The sequence below is a fragment of the Mixophyes fleayi genome, chromosome 1 (assembly GCF_038048845.1).
Source record: "Mixophyes fleayi isolate aMixFle1 chromosome 1, aMixFle1.hap1, whole genome shotgun sequence".
In the NCBI taxonomy this organism is placed as follows: Eukaryota; Metazoa; Chordata; class Amphibia; order Anura; family Limnodynastidae; genus Mixophyes; species Mixophyes fleayi.
Window position 1 is genome coordinate 103,669,475 of NC_134402.1, and position 12,256 is coordinate 103,681,730.

General features: G+C 40.4%; 1 protein-coding gene across 1 annotated transcript in view; it reads left to right on the forward strand.

Annotated features, from left to right (window-relative positions):
• The window catches only part of LRBA (LPS responsive beige-like anchor protein), a 478,343-nt gene that overhangs the window by 201,506 nt on the left and 264,581 nt on the right, over positions 1-12,256 (forward strand). The window contains exon 36 of the mRNA XM_075198883.1: positions 11,510-11,676. Within this exon, the coding sequence (XP_075054984.1) occupies positions 11,510-11,676 (167 nt within the window). The remainder of the gene's footprint in view (positions 1-11,509; positions 11,677-12,256) is intronic.

Sequence of the window (12,256 nt, forward strand, 5' to 3'; positions counted from 1 at the left end):
ACTTGTGAACCAAACGCAATGCCCATGATATTTAGTTGTTTGTATAGCTATAACACTCTTTTTTTATTATTATTTCTATTATTATTATTATTATTCTTTTGGTCTGTGAGTGTTGTCATTTTATATGGTTTTTTAAAAATGTTTTTAAGAAAAATACTATACTTTTTATTTTTTATCCGGTGAATAATGTAACGTTTATCTTGTATCTGTTCAAATTAGATTAAAACATGCTTTGGGAGCTGCAAGATAGCAGAGATTTGAAAGCTCGCATATTGTATCCAGTCCATTAAAGCAGGAAGAAATAGTAGAGATACTTTTGATAAGTGTGCTGCCTCTGGTAACCTTGATGGCTATTATCAAGAGGATGATACTACATCTATTTCATTGGTTTATGCCTTTTTTTTTCCCCTTGCGGAGAAAAATCAATACTTTCAGGCACAGGATGACAGAAGCATCACTTCAGAACTGAACATGCCTGACAGACATTGTCATTGGTTGACTTTTGTTTGCTGTTGTGGTCTCAAGCTTTCATCTTTCTGGGACTTATTCAAGCGTTTTTGTAGGATTTCCCTTGGTAGAATTTGAAAACCAGAGGTCAAGTGTACAAATAGTTCTAGGTATACAATGTTGTCTTCATTTTGTTGGAGTGTTCTGTTACACTTCCATCTCAGTGAGATTGGCTCTTTGGTAATATTTGGCATTTGAATGGCAGCTTATAGTGAGGCATTGAGATCTGTGTGTTTTATTGTCCATGTACAGATTCTTGTTTTAACATGTAAGTATCGCTTACCATTCCTTCTATGATAAAAACATGAAGTTAATGTGTCCCTCTATATATACTAATGTTTCAACTTGGGAATTATATATAATCTCAATATCTCCATTTTTTTTCTTGTGCTCTTTAACCATATAACTGCTTCAAATTATTGAATGATTCTTATTATACTCTGTCATGTCTGAACTCCTCTTTGTAGTAAAAACAGCACTTCAACAGCACAGTAATATAAATGGCACAGAACAAGGGGTCTGTAAATGTATATTCAGCCTAAATGCCTTCTGAATTATTTACTACTAATTTATCTGGCACTGCTGCTTTAATGCCTTCAGATCATTAAATCAGTAGTCCATGTTCAGGGGGAAATACATTATCTTTCTCTAAGAAGTGAAAACACTGCAGTTTGTGCTAAGCCATTTGTGAGATCTTTAACCTCTTGTGAGCACTGTTTCTATTTAACCCTAGTGCCAAAACGGACAAATACATTGTTTCCAAAAACATGACTAGCTTGTTGGCATAAGTTGTGCTTGTGATTGAATTGTTGGAAATGGGGAACAATTGGGGAAGAAAGATGGAATAGTATTTAGGAATACTCTGACAGAAAGAAGACTTGCAGGATAGCAGCACCAGCAGTAACCTTTTTAGTAATATTCTAAAAAGGTTAGAAAGTCCTAGATCGTTTTATTTGAGAGGGGAAAGGTACCTAATGTATATAAATATATTCAAGAGCTACACAAAAATTTGTCTAACAAACTTTTGTACCAAGGACAGAGGACAAGCGATCTTCAACTTGTTAATAGCAAGGCAGTTTCACCCCCCCCCCCTTTTTTTTTTTTTAAAACAAGAAATGGTATTTGTAGCTATAATTGGTAGAGGGCATTATGGGGTTGATTGATACAAGAAATTTATCAGATTGAAATGCTTGGGTACAGAAAGGATTTTTTTATCTCCCTATGAGAGTAAATGTTCTACTGTTACACTTTGGGCATTGTTTTGTCTTGCATGAACACAGTTAAAAATGTCTGAAAGGTGAGACTCTATGCATCTGTTTTTTTCTTTGTTCAACTTTACGAACTATGTTGGTCTTTACATGACACATCTTCTGTAAAAGAAATTTATGAATTTATTGCTTGCCCCTCCTCCCCCCAGTACGACATGTACAGGTTCCTGATTGCATGTTCTCACCACAACAATCTATGTTGCTCTTGTGGGTGGATGAATTCTCCTGCTTGTGGGTGGTCTCTGAAGTGTAAATTTAAGCCACTTTAAATTGTTATATTGGTGAATCAATTACGTTTATTAATCAAATACAAAACTACTATTTATTGCAAGTTTTAGCCCACTTCACCTTTAATCTACAATTTGATTTGCTTCTGTCTGCCTAGTACAGAGGAATTGATAAATCAGTGCTATTCAGCTTCTCAGGTATAGAGGGCCACAGGTTTCTGAGCCTACATGGTGGAGGGCCAGATAGGTAACAAGGAGCCAAGATTAAGGACCAGGCTGAAGGAGGACTCTGAACTGCTCTGAAATTTTCCTTGTCCAGAGAAAGGGTTACCACATTCATTGAGATTGCAACAGCTGGAGCTCTGCAGAGGAGTGAGTCAAATCCCAAACAGCCGAAGGCCACCCTCAAGAAGTATGCACCTGATTAAGGGTTGCTTGTTCTTCATGGATTTCAATTAGTTAGTAATACCTGGTTATTTTTAGTGCTTTTGTAGTTCTCAGACCAAGGGAATAACCCAGCTCCTTGTACAGTATAAGGAACTTGAAGCTTGGATGAAAGAATGTTTTGTGACCAAGGACAGTCTGTGTGCTATGCAGGAGATAAAGAGAGCAAGGTCTCAGACAAGTATAGTTTTGGAGGATAGATACTGGCAGTCAGAGTGGGATTCTCCAGCGAATTTAGAAGACTAATCTAGTAATAAATCACGAGTGATTAAAGAAACGCCTAGTTAAAGATTTACTAAATGTGCTAAAAAAAGAAAAGGTGTTGCTCATAGCATCCAATTAGTTTCTAGCTATCATCTTGTAGAAAATGATAGATAAATGATAGATAAATGATAGCTTTAATATGATATGGGCAACACCTCCAATTAAACAACTTAGGGAGTGGGTTTACTAAACCTTCTAAAAAGTTAAATGTAGACTATGTGGACATTTTGTTATGGGTAGATCTATGGTTATGGCTGAGAAAGTAACTGCCATAGAAGCTCCCAAATTCCTTTTTGAAGATCGTAGTAAAAATGGTTCAGTTGTCCCGGTTCATTAAGTTGAAGAAATAACTTATTCATAAGGAATGTGCATAGGAGGACAGTTGTCAGTCTAACTCAGAGATTAGAACATATGTATCCATTTAGTGAAGCTTGGTTCCAAAATTATATGTAGCCTAGTATGGCAACAAGAATCACTCTCCCTATTGAAGATTGGGGTCCCCAAAGGATACCATGGAAAGAAAGATTGTGAGTTGCTTTATAAAGCTTCATATTTCATCTAAAACCACTTTATAATCGGCAATCATACAGTCATGGCGTCAGTGGCCAGTGTGGATTGTGTGGAGAGACACTTTATACAATTGTCCAAGAGAATACAATACATGTTGAAAATCATTGAGGTTATGTATAGATGCATATAGTTTTTGTATGAAACGTCTTTGGACACCATTGGTTTTTCAGCCAATACAATGGCATCGGCAGCAGTGGCTAGGAGAGATCTCTCATTGTGTCTTTATGCAGCAGATGCTAGATTTAGCCAGTCTCCGTTTGTAGGGTCTGTGCTTTTTGGTGATATATTAAACACAATGATACAGAAGGAGGTAATGCTTACTGCCTGCCACAAGACAGAAGGTCTCAATACCTGTACTCTTCCTCATATCTTCAGCACCTCAAAGATGTAAGAAGTTATACTCCAGGAAGACAATACACTAGCAAAATATTCCTACTGCACCAAAGAGTTTTTTTGGGCCATTCAGGCTTAAGGATGGGAGGACAAATCAGGGAATTCCACATGGTTCAGTCTCTAACTCCAGTAGCGGTAGAATTTCACAGTACGCAGAAGTATGGACCCACTCCATAGTTCTGAGTACTGTGAAGTTGTGTTGGAAATTGTAACAAATGGATACAAGATAATTTCATCAGTGCCCCAAGGGGAACTTCTTTGTTCAATTGGAAACTCTGTCAAATCTAATAGTTAGTAGCCTTAGAAAACAGTCTGCAAACCTTAAAGACGTTTTATTGTGAGAAAAGCATATGGAGCTTGTTTTACAGTTCTTGAGTTGGAGAAGCTGAACACGTTTGTCCATATCAGACTGTTTTGCGTGGATTGGGTGAATTCTATCCTTACAACAACCAGCAAAGTGTATTTCACCACATTTTGTAGGCCTTGAGGATGCGTATTTTCATTAATTCCTCAGATTCTGGGTCATGGGCCAGCACTTTGTCACCTGCCTGCCCTTTGGACTAGTTGCATCGCTGAGAACTTTTACCAAGGTGCTATTTACTCAGGTGCTGGAATGTAGGTGGCCATATCTAGACAATATTTTTGTTCTTGTATTCAGAACACACTATCAACTACAGAACAGCTCAAATGATTGATAGCCTTTCTGAAAGAGCATGTCTGGATTGTGAACAGGACAAAAAATCATCTCATCCCATCACTGCAAATGTTCTAGGGGCTTAGGTAAACACCATAGGGAACAGTGGGTGCAATAAGTACAGAAAGGAAGTACAAATAATGTGCAGAAGCAGTAAAATTACAAACTATGCAGAGAGGTGAAAGTGACTACCAGTGCACAGAGAGTGGGAATGGATGGGAAAGAGTAGGAGGCTGAACCTGTGCCCACAAGTGTGGATGCTAGTAACAGGGCCAGGACAAAGATGGAGATGGGACAGCAAGGAAGAAGTGGAGAGACAGTGGCAGGAGTGGTAAAGAGGAGAAAAGAGAGGAGGGTTGAGGGTAAAGGTAAACAGGAGGAAGAGGACATTAGGATAGAGGGCCCTGCTCAAGGGAGCTTACAATCGAGAGGTGGGGGGGGGACTGACAGGAGACAGAGAAGGATGATCAGGAGATGGGCAAGAGTAGGAAGGAGCGGAGAAAGAGCGAGGGGGAGATAAAGTATGGTAAGTGGAGAAGGAAGGTAAAGAGGGATTAAGGAGGCCAGTGTTACATGGAGGAAGGATTATCTAGTCTGAACAGATGGGTTTTTAGGGAGGCTGGCTGGTGGAAAGTCTCATAGAACGGGGAGTTTGTTCCAGAGAAGGTGGCAGCACGAGAGAAATATTGAATGTGGGAATGAGAGGTGGTGACCAGATGGGAGGTGAGGCGACGGTTGTTAGAATACCTTAGAGGGCGTGAAGGAGTATAAGTGGAGATGAGGTTGGAGAGATAAGGTGCAGTGCGGTTAGAGAGGGCTTTGTAGGTGAGGGTGCGGAGTTTGAAGAGGATTATGAAGCGGAGGGGGAGGCAGTGAAGAGCTTGACAGAGAGGGGAGGCAGATGAGGACCAGCGGGTGAGGACGAGGAGTTGGGCTGCGGCATTTATCACAGACTGAAGTGGAGCGAGACAGGTGTTGGGGAGGCCAGTAAGGAGGAGGTTGCAGTTATCCAGGTGGGACATGATGAGAAAGTGAATTAGAGTTTTGGTGGCATCAGTGGAGAGGAAGGGTCTGATGTGGGCTATATTGCGAAGATGGAAGCGGCAGGATATTTTAGGGATTTTATGTGAGGGGAGAAGGAGGAGGAGGAGTCAAGGGTGACCCCTAGACAACGAACTTAGGCTGAAGAAGATGGTAGAGCCAATAGTGATGGAGAGAGCGGGAGGGCAGGAGTCTCTAGAGGTGGGGGAAAGATGATGAGTTCAGATTTGGTCATATTGAGTTGAGGAAGTTTTGGGACATCCAGGGAGATATGGCAGAGAGGCAGCAGGACACCTTATTGAGGGTAGGAGGGTAGAGGACAGGAGAAGAGAAGTAGATTTGGGTGTCATAAGCATAGAGGTGGTACTGGAGGCCAAAGGAGCTGATGAGGTCACCCAGTGGAGAGATGTACAAAGAAAAGAGCAGAGGCCCAAGGACTGAGCCCTGAAGGACTCCTGCGGGAAGTGGCGGAGGAGGAGCAAGAGACAGAGAAGGAGCGGTTAGAGAGATAGAAAGTGACCCAAGAGAGGACAGTGTCAGAAAGGCCAAAGAAGCGAAGTGTATCCAATATGAAAGGGTGGTCTACTGTATCGAAGGCTGCAGAAAGGTCCAAGAGAATGAGAAGGGAGTAGGGGCCTTTGGATTTGGTAGATGAAAGGTCATTAGTGACTTTAGCTAGGGCGGTTTCTGTGGAGGGGACTGAAACCAGATTGGAGAGGATTGAGGAGGGAGTTGTCAAAGAGGTGGTTGGTGAGGCAGCTGTAGACACGCCGTTAAAGAAGTTTAGAGGGATAGGGCCATAATTGGACAGGGTCGTGGAATCAAGATTCTTTTTTTTTTTGTAGAATAGGTGAGACTATAGCATCTTTGAAGGATGAGGGGAACATTCCAGATGAGAGGGATACATTGAAGAGGTGGGCTAGGTGGGACAGGCAATGGCCGAAAGGGATCTGAGGAGGTAGGAAGAGATAGGATCAAGTGGGCAGGTGGAAGGGGGTGAATAAAGAATTGACTTCCTCGCTTGAGGTGGGGTGAAGGGAGGACTAGGGATGAAGGATGGGGAGGGCAATATAGAGAGGTGGGGGAGTGAGTTGTGGGAGGATGAGATTCTATTTCTGATGGCATTGATTTTGGAGGAGAAGAATGTAGCGAAGTGAGAGGCAGAAATTGAAAGCAGCGAAGAGGCGGCGGGGGTTAGAAGACTGGGAAATAATGAGAGATTTAAGGGTGGATTGTTTGGTTTAGGTGATAGCAGAACTGTAGGAGGAGAGGAGGAAGTTAAAGTGGAGAAAATAAGCCAGAGAGCGGGATTTTCGACAGTGGCGTTCAGCTGTCCGTGAACAGAATTTGAGGGAAAGTGTGACCTTTTTAGAGTGCCGGGGTTGGAACGGTGGAGGGGGATAGCAGTGGCGAGACAGGCAGAGTCAAGGGCAGGAGAGAGGGTGTGGTTGTAGAGGGAGATTGCCAGGTTGGACAGGTCTGAGTGGCTAGGGGGAGAGAAGAGTTTCATGGGAGGTGGAAAAGACTGCAGTGTCAAGAGTGTTAAGGTCACGCTGAGTGAGAGTGTGTTTAGTAGTGGGGAGAGGTAGGGGAGATGAGCAGAGGGAGAAGGAGATGATGGTAAGAGAGGGGGGGAACTGAGAAATGTCGAAGTCTGAGAGAGTGATATGGTGTGTGTAAAGATAAGGTGGAGGGCATGGCTGAGATGGTGGGAGGGGGAAAAGGTCCATTGTGATAGGCCAAAAGTAGAGGAAAGACCAAGAACATTGATTTAACCTGGGTCAGTGATGTTATCGACTGGGATGTTGAAGTCACCCAGAATGATGATGGGGAGCTCAGATTAGAGGTAGAGGGGGAGCCATGCTGCAAAGTTATTGAGGAATTGGGAAGTGGGGAGGTAAATAACAATGACGCGGAGATGGAAAGGAGTGAAGAGGCGGATGGAGTGGACCTCAAAAGAGGAGAATGTAAGGGAAGGTTCAGGGAGGATGACACTAATTCCCAGTCCCTAGCACATCTACTGCAGTGGTAGCCTTCCTAGTCCATAAGGGAGGTACCAAAAGCAAAACCATGAAGGTGGAAGTACCAGGAATCATGTCCTGGGCAGAGAAGAATCTGAAGTCTCTCTTGGTACTGTATGTAGCAGGTAAGCAGAACATAATGGCAGATTACCTTAGTCAAGAACAGATTCATCGAGGAGAGTTGTCTCTACATCAGGACGTGCTTCAGCTACTGATAGGGAATTTCTGATGTCCTCAAGTGCACATTATGGCAAAAATACCAAGGTACTCGGGCTCTTCTATAGGCACAGAGCTCCAGGGATAGAGGGAATGGATGCTCTTGACAGTTCCAAGTGCATTCCGCCTAGGTCATGTCTTCCCACAGATTTTTACTCATTACTCGCATTATAAAAGTCATCAGAAAAGAGATGGCAAAAGTAATAACTATCCTTACTTTTTTGGCCACACCATCCATGGTTTGCCTGTAGCCTGGGAAATACTCTGCTTGTTCAGCCAGATCTCTTGCTCCAAGGCCCAGTTCTTCATCCAAATCCATAGAGTCTGGCATTAATGGCATGGAGTTTGAGTGGGAACTGCTCTGTCTTAAGAGGGTTTCTGAGCAAGTCAACACACTTTTATAGGCAACAATGAAAAAGTCATCAATTATCTATTACAGAATTTGGAAGAAATGCATCACATGGTGTAAATCTAAATGCAATCAATGTTGCATGGATACTCTTTAATTGTAGTAGCTGTGAATAGCTTTGTGCCTAGCTATAGTATCATGTTTGCTGCTGGAAACAGACAGGACTTCTGTACCCTATATGCGTCACAAGCTGCTGTCACCAAGGAGGCGCTGGAGACAGTGGAGATAACCATAGGAGGAACTGAGGTGGCCATAGCAATGTCCGTTGACCTCAATGGCAATTGAACTCACTGGGTCCAGCAGATGAACAGAGGTGGTATTGGATCTTGTGAACAACCTGGTCCTTAATATAATGACACTGCTTTCAAGCTTTAACTGATTTTATGTTTGTGAAAAGATTATGAAGGTTATGTGGGAGACGGGACATAGAGCTGATATAAATTGCAGCCATCTCTAACTTCCATCCACATGCTCTACTGGTTACATTCATTTCTACTGGTTCCCCACTATTTTTTTTTTTACAAGGTAGTGGTATGATTACCCACTCCATGCGAACAATACGCAGTCACCACATCTCTTACTCATTCTTATCAGGAGACTATTTTATTGTGTATAATTGACTGCTTGTGTTCTGGAGGAACTGTACATGTCGCTGTAACGGTGTGATGGTATATTTTGTAACTGTTGATAGGCTCTCTTGTTTCCAATGGAGCACAAAGCCGCTTTTAAATAAAAAAGAAAATAATTGCATTATACAGATAATTGATCCCTATGTTGTATGTATAAGGAATAAAGTCCAGTTTTGGTAACAATGATCTCAGCCAATTTTAGCCAGAGAAAGTGCTATTTGAATAGTCACATTATAGTGGAATATAGCACTATAATGGATCATTAGGCAGGTGATCAGTGTGGAAATGTGGACTTATAGACCTTTTGAAAAGTTCTACCACGCTGGATGAAAACAAGGATTGGTGTGGTACACCTGTTGTATTGCTGGATAGGCAAGTATAGATAAAAGGAAAAAAAATGTCCATTATGATGGGGCTGATGTGTGATGATAAAGCGAATATTATTTATGTATTATCTATTAAACATATATAAACATCTGTAAATCTGCAAGCTAATGAGAGCAAATCTAGTCGAGCTATTTATTTGTATGTCAGTATGTGTTCTCTTCATGCATTGGGCTTCTTTTTATATTCAGTTTATATTCAGTTTCCTTACATTTCTAAGCTTACTTTGGTATGTGCGTTTTTGTGACTAAAGAGGGCAGTTAATTTATTAATCTGCATGACACACACTTGTTTACTTCACTATAAAATATTCTGGATTTAATTTCTTGTCTTTTTGATCATTTTCCAGCTTCTACTACAGCAACAGGCAAAAAACTAAGATTATATTTTTTTATTTCTGCTAGTGAAATTTACAGAAAATGTCAGTATTCGGTTTCTTTATAGTTTAATGTTTTTTTGTATACACAGTACTACAATGCTTTATTTTAATTTTATATTATAAGGTCAAATGCAACGCTAATGTTCCACAAAGAGACAGAGATTGATAATCAGTAAAGAATGGGCCTCTAATGTGATTTATTTCTATAGATTTTATGTCAGGTATGAAAAGTTGCTGTTCAAATTGTAAAGACTGATCCATTAGACCATTAGGAAGCACTTTAAAGCATTTACTACTTCCTTGTTTCCCTGTTTTTAGGAATATGCTTTTAAAACTATCTTGTATGTTTGCATGAATATATTTTGAAATGCCTAGTTCCGTTCTGTGGTGCAGTGCTTGAAATAACTAAACATGTACTCTGATTGGTACAGCGGCATATTGATATTCTCAACACCTGTTCAAAATGTTTAGGGATATGATTAACCAAACTAGACGAACAGGGGACTAGATGGGTAATTTGAATGTATCTACTATAAACCAAACAATGTAAGATTGCCCAGAATACCAAGCCAGAGTGGATACTGTATAACTGCACTAGCAATGCCACGTTAAAATTAATTAGGTGGTTGATACAGGCAACAGGCGAGAAGAAATATAGGAGCATTACAAACAAATGTAAACTAATAAAACACACACACACACACACACACACACACACACACACACACACACACACTCACTCACTCACACTGGTTCAATAATCAATATAGTGTTTGATCCTCAAATGACTGGTTCTACCAAATCCAATGGTTATTTGGCATTTGCATTCAAACCATCTATTGAGGCGTATCCAAGTCTGTCTACCTATCAGTCATTCAGTCAGCACTGTTCACCAAACAGTACTGCTCACGTATCATTTTCTCCAGAGTCTAATTCTCATAATCCTCATGTTTCTTTGGTAGCAAATACAAATACCACTTGCTTAAAGATGGTCTGTCTAATATATTAAGACATTTTTCTCGTTTGTATGTCATAGCTGTTCGTGTGAACAGGATATATAGAACAGCAAAGAAATCAATTGATCTCGATCCTGCATCACCTCTCCTGCGGTTTTCCCTTAACGCATTAAGAGAAGCTGCTCATATGGCTGGGCCCCAAGAGAAATATATTGCTACCCTTACACCTGCTTAATACCTTGTATATGTAGACCTATTTGTCGTACTTTTATCTGGAGAAATAATTATACCTTTTTTTTTTCCCCCAAAACTTTTTTTTAATGTATCTTATGCCAATAAAAAAAAGAAATTATCTATTTTACTCAGGGCTGGGTTTCGGGGCGTGGGGGTGGGGGCATCTGCCCACTGGGCCGGTCCTATAGTGGCCTACATTGGGCTGGGTCACTGGGCTACCTGCCTTCTTATTTTGTATTTAAAATGTACCTTATAGGGAGGGAACTGAGCTGAACCAGGCCCTGATTTTTATATACTACCAAAAGTAAATCCAATATAAAAAAAATATGATTGGGTGACCTAAGAAACTAAAAAGTTACTCCTGGTGAAGCCAATGCACCAATATGAAAATAGGTCTAGTCATGGAAGTGTAAACCACCTCTGATCTTGGTGAACTTAAAGATCTCTGAAACCGTCTTAATGGTGGTTGGTTTGTTGTTTTTCTGTGATAGTGGAAAGGTGTTACGTGGTGAAAAATGCAGTGAAACAACTAAAAGTGCCTTCCTTGTAAAGGAGACCGAAATCTGAGCACTATAATAGCACATGTTACTGCAGTATAGAATGCATACTGGATCATTGACAGATGTGTTGACACATTCTGTATTACTTGCCAGTAATGGCTTATGGGAAGTTGCATAGACGGATGGCCTAGAGAGACGCTTCTCACAAAAGCTTGCACTCTATAAGATTGAAAGTAAACCATTCTCTTGAAACAGTTAAAAATACACTCTACAACCAAAATAAACATGACTGTGATTTAAATGTTATGTTCAGCAAATGTATATATGTATGTACTGTTATATTAAAGCAGATGTCATTGTTTCTTTCGTTTAGTCCCTTTCTGCACAATATTCTGCAGAAAAGAGAGAAGATGAGAAGATGTGTGACCATCTAATAAGGGCGGCCAAGTACAGAGACCATGTGACCGCGACACAACTAGTACAGAAAATTATCAATATTCTCACAGACAAACATGGAGCTTGGGGGAGTTCCTCAGTAAGGTAAGACCATCCTAAAAGCGTTTGTCATTATATTTTATTTCCCTTTAGATTGAATTGTATAATTGTATGCCATTAGAGTTATTCATTTAGGCAATACCCAGTTACAAGAACACATAAAGCTGCACAGTTCACTTATAACCTATTTATAGATTCAAATAGAATATGTACTAGTACATATATACAGTGCTAACAATGAGAAGTGATTATAATCACTAATATGTTTTAAATATATTGTACTTAGATGGCTGCAGAACAAAGACCAAGTGAATAGTTGTAAGCTACGAGCAGGGCCCCATTGCTGCTTTGTCTGTCAATACAGTCTTGTCGTATTACTGAGTTTGTCCCCAATTGAAATGTGCTTGCGCTATATAAATACATGTTAAGAATAAATGGGTTTATTGTGCTATGCTGTAATAACATTTTATAAATTGACATATAAAGCTTTAATACCAAAGTATATTTCCTATTTTATTATCCATTTAATAAAATATTTTATGGAAAATAATACCACTTTCATACTGCCCTGTGCCCCGGCAATATCCCGGGTTGTTAACCCGGGATATTGCCGGGGCACAGGGCA